The 20707-nt window shown below is 35.5% G+C and overlaps 1 protein-coding gene and 1 pseudogene across 1 annotated transcript in view; one reads left to right on the forward strand and one right to left on the reverse strand.

Moving 5' to 3' along the window:
• TLK1 (tousled like kinase 1) overlaps positions 1–20707 on the reverse strand; it is a 156121-nt gene that overhangs the window by 85028 nt on the left and 50386 nt on the right. Inside the window, exon 2 of the mRNA XM_004428200.3 lies at positions 16888–17006. Coding sequence (XP_004428257.1) covers positions 16888–17006 — 119 coding nt within the window. The remainder of the gene's footprint in view (positions 1–16887; positions 17007–20707) is intronic.
• On the forward strand, positions 1550–12354 carry LOC106801529 (ubiquitin-conjugating enzyme E2 variant 1 pseudogene; annotated as a pseudogene).

Genomic DNA, 20707 nt, shown 5'->3' on the forward strand with positions numbered 1-20707 from the left:
AAGAACAACACAAATCAGATTTCAAAAAACTCAGAAATAAGGTAACAGAACTCAGGAAAGCATGAGAAATTGAAAAAAAATAATTTCAGAAATGAAGATTAAGCCTGGATGAACCCAAGAGAAAGTACATACAACAGACAATGCTTTAAGAGAACTAGAAGATAAAGAGGAGGAACATTTTTGAAATCAAAAGAAATGAAGAACTAATGAAGCAACAAAGATCCAACATTCAGATAACAGAAGTCTTTAAAGGGTATTACTGTAAGAAAACAAACAGTAAAAACTGTAATTCAAGAAAACTTCCTTGAAAATTTTTTTTAAAAAAACTGAAACTCTGACTGAAAGAGCACAATGTACGCCTGAGAATATCAACCCAGAAGGCCAACATTAAAATTTTCAAAGGTAACACTTTATACCAGAAGAAAATGGAGTAGCATATTTATGAGATTCAAGAAAAGAAAATATGAGTAAAGTGTTTTATATTCAGTGAAATTGATTTTGAACACATAAGGTACAGATAAACTGTTATCAAAATGCCAAAAATCAGGAAATACTGCTCCCTTGAGACCTTCCAAAAGAAATCTAGAGGCTTTAGACAACCAGAATGAATCGAGTTTCAACCTAAGAACTGATGGCAAGCAATAATATTTACTTGTTGATAAAGATTAAATGAGAAGTATGAAGAAGAAAGTATAAAATTTTAGGGCTAAAAGCACACAAAGTTGTTAAAAAGAAAATATTTTAAAAACTGGGGAATGGAAATTTATGGAAAGCACAAGCAACAAAAATTTGGACCGTTCTCAGTAACAATTTTGGTCATTGTGATAATACAAGCATTGTTATTTTGAGAATGCACTGTGAGATACAGAAAGAAGTAAATAAATAATTATGTGATATTCTAACTCGATCATCTGCTTTATGTCCTTAAGAACCACAATTCTTGGTATATAGGAAGATACAGATGTAAATAAAAACCTTGTAGTTCTGATTTGAAGTGGAAATAACAATATAAACATAAATTCATGGTGGTTGCCAGAGGGGAGGGGGGAGGGAGGAGGGTGAAAGGGATAATTCGGTGCATGTGTGTGGTGATGGGTTGTAATTAGTATTTTGGTGGTGAACATGATGTGGTCCATGCAGAAATAGAAGTACAATGATGTACACCTGAAATTTTTACAATGTTATAAACCAATGTTACTGCAATAAACAAAAAATTAAAAAAATAAAAATAAAAAAATAAACATAAATTCATGAGATTTTTACCTTTTAAAATGAACAATAAAAAAATATACAGATTCTGCTACAAGTAATAACAGAATACCTCTTATCAGACCAACATTCCCACAGATAACTATAAATTCTGGGAAAAAAAATATAAAAAACAACTGCCTGAAGACTCTTGAGTAACCTAAAGTAGGCAGAATCTGGATAGGAAACAACATTTGGAAGAAGGGAACAGAACTGGGTAGGTTTCCTGTTTTTACAGCCTTTGCCTGAGGGGAGGCCCCTAGTCTGAGCTGCACAGAGCAGCTAAAATTTGGATCAAAACATGCAGTCTTACTGGCTTGAAAAACCAGAGTTTGGAGCTACCACTGCAACTGAAAAGTGAGAATGCAGATGCTGGAAAACAAAGAAGCATAAAGAGAGAGTCTAAAATTCTGCATATTAACTCTACCCATGTCTCTGGCTGGTTACTGATCTATGCAAGAGTGGAGCAGACTCTAAGCAATCCAGATAAGGCTAAAACAACTGAACAGAGACGTCAGCTGCTATCCTCTTTGGGGAGACACAGTTTACATTTTAGACCAGCCCAGTTAATTGCTTGCTAATACAAATAATAACCAAAAAATCAATAGTCTCCAGAAGAATACACCAAACCCCACAGTCACTATAATGTATCATTCACAGTGTGCAAGATATAATAGAAAATTTCTAAACATATGAAGAAATAAGAAAATGTGACCCATACTCAAGAGAAAAGACAATCAATAGAGACCAACCACAAGGTAACCCTGATATTGGAATTAGTAGTCAAAGGTCTTAGAGCAGCTACTGTAAGTATACTCAAGATGACAAAGGAAAATATACTTGTAACAAATTAACAAATTGGAATTCTCAGCGGAGAAACAGAAATATAAAAAAGAGCCAAATGGAAATTCCAAACTGAAAAATTCACTCTCTAAAATAAAAAATTCACTGGGCTTAACAGCAGCATAGAGAAAGTCCTAAAGATATATCAAAAGAAATTATTCAAACTAAACAAAAAAGAGAAAAATACTGAAAAACAGTTGTCTGTTGGACACTACTACAAGTCTAACATATATGTATTTGGAGTCACAGAAGGAGAGAAAAGGGAGGAAATTTCTTCAAAAATATTTAAAGAAATAATAGCCATAAAATTCCAAAATTTGGTGTAAGATAAATTTACAGATTGAAGCAGCTCACTGATTCCCCTAAGCAGGATAAGTACAAAGAAAAGCATACCTAGGAACATCGTAGTCAAACTGTTGAAAACCAAAGATAAAGAAAAAACTCTTACCACAATGAGATACCTCCTCATACCTGTTAGACTGGCTAGTATCAAAAAGACAAGAAATAACAAGTGTTGGCGAGGATGTGGAGAAAAGAGAACCCCTGTGCACTGTAAGTGGGAATGTAAATTGGTGTAACCACAGTGGAAAACAGTATGGAGGTTTCTCAAAAAATTAAAAATACAACTACCATATGATCTAGCAATTTCACTTCTGGGTATTTATCCAAAGAAAATGAAAATACTAACTCAAAAAGATATATACACCTCCATGTTCACTGCAGCATTATTTACAATAGCCAAGACATGGAAGCAACCTAAGTGTCCATCAATGGATGAATGGACAAAGAAAATGTGGTGTATATATATACAATGGACTATTATTTAGCCATAAAAAAGGTAGGAAATCTTGGGCCGGCCCCGTGGCTTAGCGGTTAAGTGCGCGTGCAGCGCTGCTGGCGGCCCGGGTTCAGATCCCAGGCGCGCACTGGTGCACTGCTTCTCTGGCCATGCTGAGGCCGTGTCCCGCATACAGCAACTAGAAGGATGTGCAGCTATGACATACAACGATCTACTGGGGCTTTGGGGGAAAAAATAAATAAATAAAATTATAAAAAAAAAAAAAAAGAAAACTTAAAAAAAAAAAAGTAGGAAATCTTGCCATTTGTGACCACATGGATGGACCTCAAGGTCATAATATACTAAGTGAAATAAGTCAGACAGAGAAAGACAAATACTGTAAGAATTTATTTATATGTGGAATCTAAAAAAAACAAAACAAAACTGAGTTCACAGATACAGAGAACAGTTTGGTGGCTGCCAGAGGCAGGGGGTGGGGGTGGGCAAAACTGGTAAAAGGAGCCAAAAGGTACAAACTTCCAGTTATAAAATAAATAAGTTATGGGGATGTAATGTACAGCATGGCGACTGTAGTTAACAATACTGTACTGCACATCTGAAAGTTGCTGACAGTAAATCTTAAAACTTCTCATCACAAGAGGAAAAAAAAAATCTCCTGGAAATTAAAAATATGATAGCTGAAATGGAAAGGAAAAAAAACAGATGGATTCAAAAATAAAGTTGAAGAAATCTTCCCAGAAAGAGACTACAAAAATTCAAAGAAAAAAGAAAACTAGTGGGGCCTGCCCAGTGGTGTAGCAGTTAAGTTCTCGTGCTCCACTTCAGTGGTCTGAGGTTCAGAGGTTCGGATCCCAGGCATGGACCTACACACCACTTGTCAAGCCATGCTGTGGCGGCGTGCCATACAAAGTAGAGGAAGATGGGCATGGGTGTTAGCCCAGGGCCAATCTTCCTCAGCAAAAAGAGGAGGATTGGCAACGGATGTCAGCTCAGGGCTAACCCTCCTCACACACACACAAAAAATAGAAAACTAGAGAATCAGTCCAAGAGACCCTGGTCCAAATAATGAGAGTTCCAGAAAAAAGAAACTCAAGAAGCTGAAATTATCAAAGAAATAATCCAAGAAACTTTTCCAGAACTCGAAACTATGAGTTTCTGGATTGTAAGGATACACTTTTGAACCAAGGACACTGGTTCAAGGAAGACTCACACCAAGGCACACTATAATAAAAAATTTTAAATGCCAGGGATTAAAAAGAAGATCCTAAAAGCTTCCAGAGAAGTAACAGGTTACTTAAAAAGGATCCGGAATCAGAATGGTATTGGATTGCTCAGCAGTAACACTGAAAGCTAGAAGGCAATGGAATAATGCCTTCAAAATTCTGATAAAATGATTTCCAACCTAGAATTCTACACCCAGACAAACTAACAACCAAGTGGGAGGACAATATGCAAGGTCTCAAAAATGTGACTACCCATGTATCTCTTCTCAGGAAGTGGGATCAGAGAATCTGCTTCACCAAAACACAGAAATAAACCAAGAAAGAGGTAGATATGGCACACAGGAAACAGGAGCTCAAACATAGGACAGATACAAAAGGAATTCCCACGATGACCAAGAAGAGAGATTCCAGGATGACAGGCATCCAGGAGAAATAGAGAGCAACTAGCCTAGATAAGAAAAGAAGAATGAAAAATTTCAGAGATGTCTAATGAAAAATAAGGGAAAAAGGAATGAATAATTTTTATTTGAAAATAATGAAAGATTCACACACCTCTGCTAGAGAGCATGTGGATGCTTACACTGAATATTAGAAAAACTAAAGAAATAAACCGACTATTAACTCTAGAGAAAACAAAAAGTTGTACAAAAGAAGCAACGTAATCATGGTATCTCATAGCTGTGAACAAAATTCACATAATCATAATATAAACAATGAAATAATGATCTAAACAAAAAGCAAAATATATCTAAATTAGGATGGGGTCAGAAGTGTGAGTATTTGTATAGGGATGGAAAATTAAATCACTTAAAAGAGTCAACTCTTCATCTTCCATAATACGAAGTCAATAAATATCTAAAACTAAAAAAGAAAGAAAAAGAACTATAATAAGCTTATTTAGAAATACAGACATAAATAAAACAAATCATATATAATATAAAGCTACAAGACAAGAAAGACTGCTTCTGTGAAGAATGAATGCAGGGTTGGAAGAACAGGACATGGTTCTACTAATTTTCATTATAGGCCTAATTTCATTATAGGGTTGGCATTTGAAACTCTGACTATGGATCGTGTGTCTTTTCTTCTTGATTAGCAGGAATTCTTTGTATATTTTGGGTATGAATCCTCCACGACTTGCCTTTTCACTCATATATATTTATCAAATGTTTTCCTTTATGGTTAAGCGTCTTTTGTGATCCACTTATGAAATCTGTCATTATTCTAATTAAAGCCTACTGTTTTATTTTTCATATTTAGATCTACAAGTCACAAGAGTTGAGGGTCAAGAGTCTTTTTTTTTTATCACATGGATATCCAATTGATCCAGCATAATCTATTATAAAAGATCACCATTTCCCTGCTTCACTGCAGTGTCACCTTTGTCATATGTTAAGTTACTATACATGAATAGGTCTGTTGCTGGACTCCATTTGGTTATATTGGTCTATTTTTCTTTCCTGTGTCAATATCACAGTGACTTAATTCCATTCTTTGTACCTAAGAGAACTGAAAACATGTCTAGACAAAAACTTGTAGCAAAGTGTTTACAGCAGCATTATTTACGTCAAAAAATGGAAACAACCCTAACCTCCATCAATTGATGAATGAATAAACAAATTGTGATACATCAATACAATGGAATATTCAGTCATAAAAAGGAATGAAGTACTAATATATACTACAACATTCATGAACCGTGAAAACATTATACTAGGTGAAAAAAGTCAGACACAAAATGCCACATATTGTATGATTCAATTTTATATGAATCGTTCAGAATAAGAAATCCATAAAGACAGAAAGTAGACTAGTGGATGCCAGGGGCCGGAGTGTGGGGTAGGAGAGCAGGGGAATGGAGAATTGCTGCTAATGTTTATGGGGTTTCTTTTTGGGGTGATAAAACTATTCTGGAATTAGACAGTGGTGATGGCTGCACAACTTTGTGATATACAGTTGGCCCTCCATATCCACGGGTTCTACATCCACGGATTCACCAATTTCGAATTGAAAAGGCCTACAATGGTCGCATCTGTACTTTTTTTTTCTTGTCATTATTCCCTAAACAATACAGTATAACAACTAGTTACGTCGCATTTACATTGTACTAGGTATTATATAAGTAATCTAGAGATGATTTAAAGTACATGGAACAGGGCCGGCTCCGTGGCTTGGCGGTTAAAGTGCGCGCGCTCTGATGCTGGCGGCCCGGGTTCGGATCCCGGGCGCGCCCCGAGGCACCACTTCTCCGTCCAACCTGGGGCCGAGTCCCACGTACAGCAACTAGAAGGATGCGGACCTATGACGTACAACTATCTACTGGGGCTTTGGGGGGAAAAAAATGAATAAATAAAATCTTTAAAAAAAAAAAAAATAAAGTACATGGAACAATGTGTGAACGTTATAAGCAAATACTATGCCATTTTATGTAAGGGACTTGAGCCTTCACAGATTTTAGTATCTGCAAGGGATCCTAGAACCAATCCCCTGAGGCTACCGAGGGACGACAGTACTAAAAACCACTGAAATGTACATTTTAAAAGGGTCGATTTTATGGTATGTGAATTATATCTCAATACAAAAAGAATGTAAAAGTTACAAATTATTGAGGGGGAAAGCACAGAGGGGGGACAAAAGCTTGACAAAATCTAGTACATAACCATTTACACACTCAGATATACAGTATGTGCACATCAGACACACACTCATAGACTCCTGAAGCCTTCAAAACAGAAAATAGATTTTTTTTGCAGTCATGGGACATTTTTTAAAATAAAAAAGCAACACAGGCACATAGAAAAAATTTCATTACAGAAATATAAATTTCTTACTCCCACACCAGTCTCACTATTCAGAGGCAACCACTTTCGAAAAAATTGTTTTTAATTAAGTTTTTGAATAGGTAATATCAACAGGCTACTTCAGTTTGTTTCTTTTTATCTTTCTAGAGGCTATATGCCTACCTTAGCAAATTAAATATACATTCTTTGGTTCCTCCCTTCTTACTCAAAAGATAACATTATGCAGACTGTCCTGCATTGCTTTCTTTTCTCTTAATATATCTTGGAGAAATTTCCAAATCAACACAGAGAGCTTCTTCATTCCTTTTGTCCTCTGCTACCTCCATTCTTTCTAACAGGTGCAAAGTACTCCAGTCTACGGGCTATATTTCAATATGTCCTTTTTTAACCCTACCATGAAAGATGAAGAATTTAGTTCACTGGCATCACAGCCTCCCCTTCTTCCTGAAATATTTATGTTATTTTTAATTCTTCAAATAGTTACTTTAATTTTAAATATTATATGTAATTTTTTATTCTTTAACTTGAAACGCTGTGTGACTCCTCACTATGTAAAATAAGAAAACAGATCTTTACATTTAGCTCCTCCCAACATGACAGCTACATATTAACTTTACATCAGTACAATTTATAACGTTTACCTTTACGTTCTATCTGTAATCCTACAATAGAGCCACAAACTCATGCCACAAGGATCTCGGGCAAGTAAAATAAACAGGTGAAGCAGGCTTGGGGTAAGAGAAAAGAAGTGGCATATGATGGAATACAAATTCCCTCTCTCTCCAGTCAATTTTTGTTATGAGCTGTGAACACTGGATTAGCAAATGCTGAATCATTGCTGCTAGGGGAAGTATGTATAGGGTTAGGTTCCCGTAAGCTTCTTGTTTCATTTTCATCCCAACCAATCAATACATAAGCTTGTTTTACATAAAAGTGTGTTTCTGTTTGTTTATTTATTTATTTATTTATTTTTTTGGTGAGGAACATCAGCCCTGAGCTAACATCCATGCCAATCCTCCTTTTTTTGCTGAGGAAGACCAGCCCTGAGCTAACATCTATTGCCAATCCTCTTCCTTTTTTTCCCTTTTTCTCCCCAAAGCCCCAGTAGATAGTTGTATGTCATAGTCGCACATCCTTCTAGTTGCTGTATGTGGGACACCGCCTCAGCATGGCCGGACAAGCGGTGCGTCGGTGCGTGCCAAGGATCCAAACCCAGGCCGCCAGTAGCGGAGCGTGCGCACCCAACCGCTAAGCCATGGGGTTGGCCCCCTGTGTTTCTGTTTAAAGACACCTTATTTAATGTATATTTTCCATTCATTCAGATGGAATTCATGGCCAACAGCACGGTAGCTCATGCCTGAACAAAGCTTACTTAACACATGTATTTTCTTCTAAGGCATTTCACAGCCTTCTTGTGCTTAGAACACTAGACAGCACTTCAGCACTATTATCCTTGGGGGCCGTTTTAAACAGTGAAACTACCAATAAAAAGTACAAAAATGTGAAAACCATAGCACTAAGTAACCTGCAAAAAGAACACTTGTAGTTGAAACACACAGGCACAGAATTGTTTTGTTTGGCCTCAGGTGACAAATTTTTCACCTCTCTGCACATGCACAGGCCTTTGAATGACTGGCAAAGCAATGCAAGTAATGATTTTGAGGTTACAAGTTAATTTTAGCAAGCAGGCAAATCCGCAATTACCGAATCCTCCAATAAAGAGGACTGACTGGTGTGTGTGTATGTATATCTATCAAATTAAGTTCATAGATTATATTGCGCAAATCCCGTATAGCTTTGCTCTTTTATATATATTTGAACAGTTAAAATCTAAAAGTATACTAGAATCCCTCACTATACCTGTATTTTAATAAATTCACCATGTATTCTTACAACTATTTGATATATAAAGGTTTATAACCGTCATACCTTCTTTATGGATTCTTAGTCCTTAGAAAATATCTTTGTACCTTTCAGGCTTTTGGTTTTGAAGAATGTTTTACTTGATATTCATTCATGCATTCAAAAATATTTATTGAGGGCCTTAGTACTATTGTAGATAGAAGGGATATAGCAGTGGAAAAAAAAAAAAAAGACAACTTCAAGTGCTCATGGAGTTTACATTACAAGAAGGGAAACAGATAATAAACAAATACATAAATATTTATTAGTATTATACAAGGAACCAATAAGCATATGAAAAAAAATTAAGTAGAGAAAGGGCTAGAGTGATATAGGCACCATCTTACATAGAGTGGTCACAGAAAGTCTCTCTGAAGAGGTGACATTTGAGCAGAAATTTGAATCAAGTGAGGGAGAAGTATGTTTGCAGCCACTGGCAAATAAACCAGTGTGGGTGCAGTAGCAGGGCAGTTGTTAGTTTAGTATTTAGTCTAGAGCTAGATCATCAGGTGGTCTTGCTAGGGCATAGTGAAGACCCCGAATTTTATTTTAAATGGAGTGGGAAGTCTTTGGAAGGCTCTGAGTTGGGGAGAAACTGATCTCAAATTTATAATCAATTCTACTTTCTTTTTCTTTATGATTACCTGAAATATCTTCTTTTTAGTTATTTTCAATCTTTGTCATTTGAGGGAGACGTTTCTTGTCAACAGCCTACAGATGGATTCTCATTTATTGTGATAATATATACTTGGCTTTATTTCTTCTACATTATACAATAGGTAAAAATAGAGTATTTTTCTTGTTTCTTGTTTCCTTTTTCTCTCCCTCACTTTCACTGGATTAAGTTTCTTTTTATTCCTCCTTCTACACCCATCACAGCAATTTAAAAGTTCTATGTACAGGATCTCTGTTGCTTGTGCTTATTACTTTTTTAATTTTAGCAAACATATCACCCCATTTTTCTCTATCGATATATCAAATATTAAAGATTATTCTGTACTCCTAGCTGATTTTCTTATCTTTCTCCCCTGTCCCTTCTTTCCCAGAGCACCATTACTATCAGAAATTTGATCCTTAGAATGCTTTTACTTTCACATTACAAATTCCTCGTGCTACCATATTAAAATTTGCCTATCCAATAATACTGCATTTCACAAGCACATTATCACCATCAATTTAAATAAAAACATTATAAGAGTCATTGCTCACCACTATCTTATATTCTGTAGCTTCACCTATATTTGTTTTTATTTTATTTTATTTTTTGTGAGGAAGATCAGCCCTAAGCTAACATCCGTGCTAATCCTCCTCTTTTTGCTGAGGAAGACCGGCTCTGAGCTAACATCTATTGCCAATCCTCCTCCTTTTTTTTTCCCCCCACAGCCCCAAGTAGATAGTTGTATGTCACAGTTGCACATCCTGCTAGTTGCTATATGTGGGACGGGGCCTCAGCATGGCCGGACAAGCAGTGCATCGGTGCACGCCCGGGATCCGAACCCTGGCCGCCAGTAGCGGAGCGCGCGCACTTAACTGCTAAGCCACGGGGCCGGCCTCCTATATTTGTTTTGAAATTTAAACGAATATTTTTAAAATATAAGCTTACCCAAAAAGAACAGAAAAACCAACATTAATTCAATATCATCACCCAACATATAGTCCCTACTCAAATTTCCCCCAGTTGTCTTATAGCTGATTTTCTCCCAATCCAGGGGCAAATCAGGATTCATAGATTCACACATTGCATTTGGCTGCTATGTCTCTTTTGTCTCGACCAATGATTATGGAGTATCATCATAATACTAAAAATAGAATATGTAACTTTAAAACATCAGGAAAAACTCCATGTGTGGTATTTACACCACATAAACAATTGTCAAATCTAAGAGGAGGTAACATACAAATGTTTATGGTAGCTTTATTTGTAACTCTCAAAATATTGGAAACAATCCAAATGTTCTCATGTAGGAGAAATGGATTAAAAAGAAGTATGGTATATTTATACAATGGAATACTATTTAGCAATAAAAAGTAACAAACTATTGATAACAAACAACACGGATGAAACTCAAACGAATGCATTATGCTAAGTTAAAAGAAGTCAGACTCAAAAGTCTACATATTACAATACTTATTCCATTTATATGACATTCTTGCAAAGGCAAAACTACAAGAACAGAAAATAGATCAGTGGTTGTCAGGGCAACCCAGAGGGACTGACTACAAAAGGGCATGGGGAAATATTTTGGGATCTACTTTATATCTTAACTGTGGTGGGGGTTACACACTGTAGACATTTATCAAAACTCACAGGAGAACTATATAATAAAAAGGGTGAATTTTACTATATATAAATTATACCTTAATAAACACCATGGGAGTCGGGGGTAGGGAATCTCATAACTGAACACTTAAAAATCTATATATTTTATTGTATGTTAGTTATGTCTCTATATAAATAAATACACTAATTCATTCAACTCAATAGCTGGAAGAAGAGGCACAGAGAAAATCCAAAAGAACAAGCAAGTAAATTATGAAGACAGAAATCAATGGGAAAAAAACACAGTGAAATAGATCAAAGCCAAAATCTGTTTCTTTGAAATAGTCATTAGATTAGTCAGAGCTCTGGCAAAAACGAACAGAAAAGGAGAATATGAAAGAACGAATAGAAAGGAAATAACAAAGGAGGTTTTTAAAAATATTGTAACTATACACTAATAACTTTGAAAAGCTTAAATAAAATAGATTAGTAAACTAAATAATATTAAAGAAATTAAAATGGTAGTAAAAGACCTCCTCTCCCAACAAACCCCAGGACAAGATACTTTTACAGTTCCTGTTACATCCCATGAACATTTTCTATCACATACAGATGTTGAAAAAACTGAAAATAGTGAAAGGGGAAGCAATTCATTTTATGGGGCTAGTGTCATACTGATTTATAAAACATAACGTGGGGTGATGAAAATGTTCTGTATCTTGAGAGGGATGTGGATTACTTCAAGTGTACACATTTGTCAAAACTCACTGAACTCTTACTCTTTAGGTCTGTACATGTATTTCTCTTATAAGCATGTATGTAAGAATCCTAAATAAAATAATTAATCATGTATTAAATTCAATAAATGTATTTTTAAAAATACTATATAATAATCAAGCAGGGTTTATCCCAGAAATGCAAGCAAGGTTCAATATTAAAAAAAAAAAATGTATTGGCCGGCCTTCGAGCAACAGCGGCACAAGATGGCAGTCACCACAGGCTCGGACAATTTATGAAAACTGAATATACAGCCTTAAAATAGAATGTGGACACAAATACCCAGAAGCACTTCTCTTTGTAAGATTTGTAACAAAAATTAGTATGAATGGAATTAATAGTTCTAATGCAGTGGTGGACCCAAGAGCCATATCAGTGCTAGCAAAATGGCAGAATTCATATAGCATCCAAGTTGTCCTGCAAGAGCTTCAGCGCCTAATGATGTTTAAAGAAAATCTGAAACACCCTCAGCCACCCAAAGGACAGTGTTATAGCAATTAATCAAAAAGAAAACCACAGGCCCTTCCCCTCCCCAATTCGATTTAGGCAGTCTTCATTTTCCACAGTAGTAAATTTTCTAGATACGTCTTGTAGACTTCAAAGTACTAGAAAAGAAGCTCCCATTCAAAGGCAATTTATCTTAACATACTGTAAATGATACTAATTTTTTGTTCATTTGAAATATATAAGTTGTGCTATAACAAATCATCTTGTCAAATGTAAAAACAAAATGTATTAACGTAATTCACCACATTAAGAATCCAAAGGAGAAAAATTTTATGATTCTTTTAATCAAAAACAAAGATTTTCATAAAGTTCAACAACATTTATGATTTTTAAAACAAACAAAAGAACAAAAACTTCTAAACTAACCAGGAATAGAAAAGCTCTTGTTTAATTTGTGGTTATATACACAAAACTTACAGCAAACACTCTACTTAATGGAGAAACTTCAGATATTTCTCCTGCACAAGACATAATACTGGAAGTCATGACCAATATAAGGAATATATATGAGGTTTAAGAAATAAACCTCATTTTTGGAAGATAATTATCTCTCTTAGAGAAACCTAGAGAATCAATAAACTACTACAACCAATAAAAGAGATCAACAGCAAGACTGCTAACATATAAGACCAACCTATAAAAATCAAAAGCCTCCTAGGTCAGCAATAACCAACCAGAAAATATAATAAAAAATACTTTAGCCACAAAAGCTTAAGTAGAGAGGAATTAGCCAAAAAATTTCATAAAAACTAACCAAAATTTCTTAAGAACTCTATAGAGAGAAGTGAATAAATGGAGAGACATTTCATTTATTTGGATGGGACAACTTAATCTTACAAAGATTCAGTACTCCCTAAATTAATCTATAAATTCAGTGCATTCAGAGTAAAAATTCCATTTGAACCTTTTAAGGAAAAATATACAAATAAGCTATTATAGAAAAAGAATCCCCAAAGGCTAACATGCAAATGAGGAGATGCTCAAATTTTATATGATGGAATAAAGATCCATAAACAACTAAGTCAACCTTACAAAAGAAGATTAAAGAAAAGACTTGCTCTACCATATAAAAAAGACATTAAGTATTTTTTTTTAATGTGATACTGGCACGAGAACTCAGACAGACCACTGGAACATATGAGAAATTTCAGAGGCAGATCCGTATATATACATGGCATCTTTCATTTTTTTTTTTTTTGTGATGAAGATCAGCCCTGAGCTAACATCCATGCCAATCCTCCTCTCTTTTTGCTGAGGAAGACTGGTCCTGAGCTAACATCTGTGCCCATCTTCCTCCACTTTTTATGTGGGACGCCGCCACAGCATGGCCTGACAAGCGGTGCATCAGTGCGTGCCCAGGATCCGAACCCGAGCTGCCAGCAGCAGAGTGTGCGTACTTAACCGCTACACCAAGGGGCCGGCCCCTCATGGCATCTTAATAGATAAAGGTGGCATCACTAATCAGTGGAAAAATACAGATGATTTAAGAAGCATTGTAGAGAAAACTGGTTCACTAGATGGACAAAAATAAAACAGAATCCCTATCAATACTATATAAAAAGTGGGGCCTAGACGGACTAAAGAGCAAATATGAACAGTAAAAGCATAAAATTAATAGAAGAAACTGGACAATATCTTCGTGATCCAGAGGTGGGGAAAAAATATTTAACTCTCAGAATACTATCAGGGTCCACTGGACCCAATTTTAGTTTTTGAGCTTCTTTCTTGAGCAGTTCTAACTATTTGTAAAGACTGGTATTTCAGTACTTTTATTCTCAAAAATCATCGAAAGAATAAAAATAAAATTTTTAATTGAATAAAACACCTTCTATCTTGCAATTAATTACCAGATTCCTAATGGACCCTTTCATAAATCTAAAATACATTATGGGATCCTACTTTTCCTATATTTTGTTATTAAATCAACCTAGGAATTACTTCATCATTACTCGTCATTGTTTATGAATTATTCCCAACTATGCTAAGATAAACAAACAATAACCCCTAAAATAAAAAGAAAATGGAAGAATGATGGTATGATAGACAAAACAATGGAACCAGTGATTGCCTATGCCCTACTCCCCAGGATCTGTGAATGTTACCTTGTATGGCAAAAAGGACTTTGCAGATGTGATTAAGGATAAAGACTTTGAATTGGGGGAATTATACCAGATTCTCCAGACTAGGGTAGGCCCAATCTAATCACATGAATACTTAAAAGTGTAGAATCCTTCTAGGCTGTGGTCAGAAGGAGACGTGACTTCCGAAGAAGAAGAAAGATGCAATACTGCTGGCTTTGAAGACAGAGGAAAAGAGACCACAAGCCAAGGAACGCAGGTTAAGGCACCCAGAAGCTGGAAAAGGCAAAGAAAAGGATGCTCTCCTAGAGCCTCCAGAAAGGAATGCAGAATCAACACCTTGATTTTAGCCCCATGAGACTAGTGTCAGACTTCTGACCCTAAAGAACTATAAGATAACAAATTTGTGTTGGTTGAAGCAACTTTGTGGTAACTTATTACGGTAGAAAATAGAAAAACAATACAGATTTAATGATCAATAATGAAATAAATTTTCATCTTTCAGTTATCTTCTTGCCTTGCCCAAAGTACCACATCATCTTTCAAGAATTATAAGACCAGAGACATAATCTTCGTAGTCTGATTTTAGCTTTCATTGACTCTAGATGAGAATCTAAAAATTTTCATTTTCCACCCAAGATGGTCAAGAGAAGAGAATGACAGAGGAAGACATTTTATAAGTATTAGACAAATCAGAAAATAAATACAAAGAGATAACAGCACCTCTAGACTCTAAAACTGATGGTGGTAACATTTACTATATAAGTAAAATCTTAAGAGTTATCAAATGATATTATCCTAGATGAATTTTATCAAATTCAACAATCAATGAATTAGATAATATATTTCTAAGGAAAAAAGGGAAACATGATATTCTCATCAGTCATTCAACTGAATGGACTTCATCACATAATAATCTGCAACAAGAACTTAGACCATCTCATTATGCTCAAAGGTCACACGGTAATATCCTTCATCTTTTATGATGTTTGTGCACCAAGACTTACCTGATACAAAGAAGTTTTCAGTATATTTAAATTCTCATTAAAATTTCTGATAAAGTTGTTTTTCGTTATACCTTTACTCCTACTGCTATCAATTAGTGGTAACGTAACTTAAAATATAAAAATAGCAAAAGGGTCTATTTGACCCAGATAGTTAATGGTGATGACTGTTTTTCTTAGTATACCAAGAGTTGTCAAAACTTCAGAGGTACAGACTAGAAGGCAAACAACTGGTGAGTTTGATTACAACAAAATTAAAGAGTCTTATATGACGATCCTGTACAATGATGGATACCATTAACAAAGTTAACAAACATGACAAAATGGAAGAAGTTATTTGCACTGTATACAACCAACATGGAATTAATATGTAGAACATTCAAGGAACATGGGAAAATCAGTTTCAAAAAGAAAGTAATCCTGACAGAAAAAGAGGCAAAGAACTGGCACAATTCATAAGAGATTCCCAAAAAGCTAACAGCATATGAAGAAATGCTCAAAATAATTGGTGGTACAAATAAAACAATGTGATATTATTTTATACCTATTAGACTATCAAAAATGAGGAATCTAGGGGCCGGCATGGTGGTGTAGTGGTTAAGTTTGCACACTCCACTTCAGCAGCCCGAGGTTTGCAGGTCTGGATCCCAGGCGCAGACCTACGCACAGCTTTTATCAAGCCATGCTCTGGCAGGCACCCCACATATAAAGTAGAGGAAGATGGGTATGGATGTTAGCCCAGGGCCAATCTTCCTCAGCAAAAAGAGGATTGGCAACACATGTCAGCTCAGGGCTAATCTTCCTCACCAAGGGGAAAAAAAAAAAAATGAGGAATCTGGATGATGCCAAGTGAGGATACAGAAATACTCCTGCACTCTGCTGAAAGTGCAGATTAGTTTTATACAACTGTTTTTGCACAATAGCAATCTTGCATATTTATTCAATTCTGCTCACAAATGTCCATAAGAGAATGAGCACAAAATTCACTGCAGTGTGAGGTAGTGGGGAGTTGAAGACAACCTGATGTCTGTCACTGGAAGGCCTAACAGATACACTTATTAAGTTTTATGCAGCAGTTAGAAGCACTAATGTGGATTAATGTACAAAAAAGAACATACACAGATAGGAATATGGGTGATAGGGGCAAGAAAGAAACAAAGGACAGGAAAGGTTAAAAATTACATAATGGGAGAAAGACAATACAATCTACCAAACTCCTTTTTACCCCTGAAACCTATTATGCTGTATATAACATAAGGCCTCTGAAATATGTTACGCTATATTAGAAATCAGGTTTATAAACACTAAATTTTTTGTACACATTACAAAAACTATAGAAAGTAATAATTTGCTGTTAAGTACATATGTAGAGATCCTTTACAAAATACATTTTAGATCACTTAATACAAGGAAAGAACATCAAATAATGATATAATTTTACTCACTTTAGCTCCAACACTGCAACTGCCAGTGCTCCCAGTGCTCCCACTTGCAACTCCTGTAAATCTAGCTTCCAATAATTCTTGCCTTCTTGGATCCAGACTATGAAGCTCATCCATTGCACCTATTAAGATAAAAAACATACACACACATATATAACTTTATATACACACAAACACACATAAAATATGTATGGTTAGTTGAGACGTCAATATAAACTTAAATGAATGAATTCTACAAATAGATAAAAGTAAGAGACTTTAAGATTTTATAATGTACACATTCACTTTCAAAACAACCTACAGTGGTTTTCCAACACTTCTTACTGCAATCCACAGTAAAAAATATATTTTTCGCCCAACTCAGTACACAGATACATACAAACATATATTAAAAAGTTCCACAAGGGTCTGGCCAGTGGCATAGCAGTTAAGTTCACACGCTCCACTTTGGCAGCCCAGGGTTCGGATCCCAGGTGCAGACCTATACACCGCTTATCAAGCCATGCTGTGGCAGGTGTCCCACATATAAAGTAGAGGAAGATGGGCATGGACGTTGGCCCAGGGCCAATCTTCCTCAGCAAGAAAGAGGAGGATTGGCAACAGATGTTAGCTCAGGGCTAATCTTTCTCACCAAAAAAAAAAAAAAAAAAAAGTTCCACAAGTGCACTCCAATATTTTCTAGTTTATTCTAGTCCATTAAAAAAGAAAAACACTGGTTGTGAGCTATTAAATTGATTTCATGAGCCATTAATGAACCATGGGTCCAGAGTTTGAAAAATACCACCATAGTGTAATCCACCTATTCTAAGCTTAAACAGAAGTTTGGCACTAACTGACATCACTACTGAGTTATTTTGTTTATATATACTCTATCTGACTAACTATATTTTAAACTGGGAAAAACTGTTTTATTACTGTCACATCCCAAAGATTTTTTTGTACAGTTGATAGTTTCAGTCTCTGTCAAGTAGATGAAAAACACACAAATATAACAAACAGATCATTGAGGTAACATCTATTATTAAACATTCACCTTGAGAATTATAAGGGAAAAATCAGCACTCTCATGTAATTACTTCTATGCAGACTAAAGCACCACAAATTCTAACTAAAGGTCAATTAAACTCTTAAACATTCTTTTATCCATGTCTGCTAAGTCTCTACCAATAAAATCTTAGAACTGACAAACGAGTGGTTCTCAAAGGGAGCAAGGAGGATATTATCAAAATCCAGAATCCATGTGGAATATTTTCAAACTACACTAGACCCCTTCCACATACCCTGACATTCCCTTCCTAAAGGTTAAGAACCATTTCTGTAGACCTTATCTTTTAAAGTTGCCTTCATTATCTTTTATCTTCATCTGGTTAGAAGACTAGATGGATAACAGCCATCCTTTCATGTTTATTTGCATCCCTGTACCTGAATGTATCTTCCCTGTCGACTTTTCCTTCTATCTCAGACAAAGAGGTAACTATTTTTAAAATGCTTAAAGCCTTCAATTCTTGCTTTTGATCCCATTTCTTCTTGACATCCAAGGGGTCTTGCATCTGCATGTGTCCCATCTCCCTCTTGCAATTTTCCCCTCCTTGCCTCTTTCTGCCCTTTTTATATGCCATTTTAAAAAACCAATTTAGCTTGAATTTCATGCTGTTATCATATAATTCCTTCCTTAAACTGGTGATTTATAACCATATCCTCCTTAGGTCCCTGGAATCGGGTTTCTGTTATAAGTATACACTCGACAATGTACTTTCAAGTATCACCAATACTTCCATTTTTCTTTCTGATCCCGCTATTACGTCAGAAACTATGTACCATTTCTTTCTCGGGAATTAAAAGAACCCCAAACTCTCAATCCTTGGTTTTTAAAATACACAGTTCTAGTTTTCGGAATTCAACCATATCTCTTCTGTTTCTCCTCTTGTTCTCTGTTAACTATGAATACCCACCAAGGGTCAATCTATGGCCTTCTGTTCTCTCTTCGTACTCCTTCCAGCTTCAAACTGATGATTCTCAAATGAAAACACCTATTATATACACAGTCTGTCAAGTCTTAAGCCTAGCACTGGAAATAAAGCACTAATAAGACAGACTGGCCTCAAAGAGCTTACAATTCACCGAGATTTTGCTGTATAAAATACTATCACTTCCTCCCTGGCACAGAATTATTTTGAAAACATTAAATCATATTTTAAAAATAAGTATATTCTCAGGCCAGCCCCAGTGATGTAGTGGTTAGCTTCGGCACGCTCCGCTTTGGTGGCCTGGGTTTGGTTCCCGGGCATAGACCTACACCACTCGTGGCCATGCTGGGGCGGCGACCCACATACAAAATAGAGGAAGACTGGCAACACATGTTAGCTCAGGGTGAATCTTAATCAGCAAAAAAAGAAAGTATATTGTTGCTATAAATATTCTTGTACAATTACTTTTGTAAATAAATGTTTCATTTTTCTTGGGTAAATACCCAGGAGTGGAATTGATAGGTCATAGGGATGTTACATAAAAACTATTTAAGAAACTGCTAAAAGTCTCCGAAGTAGTTGTACTATTTTACACTCCTATATGCTTGCCAATATTTGATGTTGACAGTCTTTTTATCTTTAACTATCAGAGCACTGTGAAGTACTACCCAGCTTTGATTTTGATTTGCATTTCCCTAATTACTAATGATGTTAGCACCTTTTCATGAGCATCTTGGCAATTTGTATATCTTTATTGTTGATGTTAAGAATATTTTCAAGTCTGTTGCCCAATTTTCTATTAGGTTGTTATAGATATGTACAAACTACTTATGTATTTTAGATATAAGTCATTGTCAAATAGTAGATAGATAGATGATAGACAGGAAAAACATTTTCTCTAAGTCTCTGATTTTTTTCCATTTTCTTTGTGGTGTTTTGATAAGCAGAAACGTTTAATTTTGGTGAAGTGAAATTTACCTACTTTTTCTACTTATAGTTATTTTTTTTCTAAAATACTTATAGTTATTTTTTTTCTAGTCTAAGAAAATTTTACATGCCTCAGAGTAAAAAATATAATCTTTATAAGCTTTATGTTTTACTGTTTAGGTCGATGATTTATCCTAAATTAATATTTGCGTATGGTATGAGGTCAAAGATTTTTTCCCATGTTTTTCCTGTTTTGTTACCACCATTCACTGAAAAACAAAAAGGTAAAATTCTGCATCCACCAATAAATAGCCTTCGTGGCTTTGTCAAAAGTAAAAAAAATAATAAGTATATGGTACTGATATAAAGACAGACATATAAACCAATGGAATAAAATAGAGAGCCCAGAAATAAACCCTCACATACAAGGTCAAATGATTTTCGACAAAAGTGCCAAGACCATTCAATAAGGAAAGGACAGCCTGTTCAACAAATGGTGCTGGGAGAACTGGATATCTACATTCAAAAATATTAGTTTGGGGCTGGCCCAGTGGCATGGTGGTCAAGTTCACACGCTCCACTTCAGTGGCCAAGGATTTGCAGGTTCAGATCCCGGGCACAGACCTACGCACCGCTCATCAAGCCATGCTCTGGTGGCATCCCACATAGAAAATAGAGGAAGATGGGCATAGATGTTAGCTCAGGGCTAATCTTCCTCAGCAAAAAGAGGAAGGTTGGCAACAGATATTAGCTCAGGGCCAATCTTCCTTACCAAAAAAAAATATATATATATACATATATATTAGGTTGAACACTTACCTTAACACAATATATAAAAATTAATGCAAAATGGATCAAATACCTAAACATAAGACCTAAAACTATAAAATTCTTAGAAGAAAACATAGCAGAAAAGCTTCATGACATTG

This window comes from Ceratotherium simum, chromosome 9, assembly GCF_057802395.1.
Source record: "Ceratotherium simum simum isolate JZ-2026a chromosome 9, ASM5780239v1, whole genome shotgun sequence".
Lineage (NCBI taxonomy): Eukaryota > Metazoa > Chordata > Mammalia > Perissodactyla > Rhinocerotidae > Ceratotherium > Ceratotherium simum.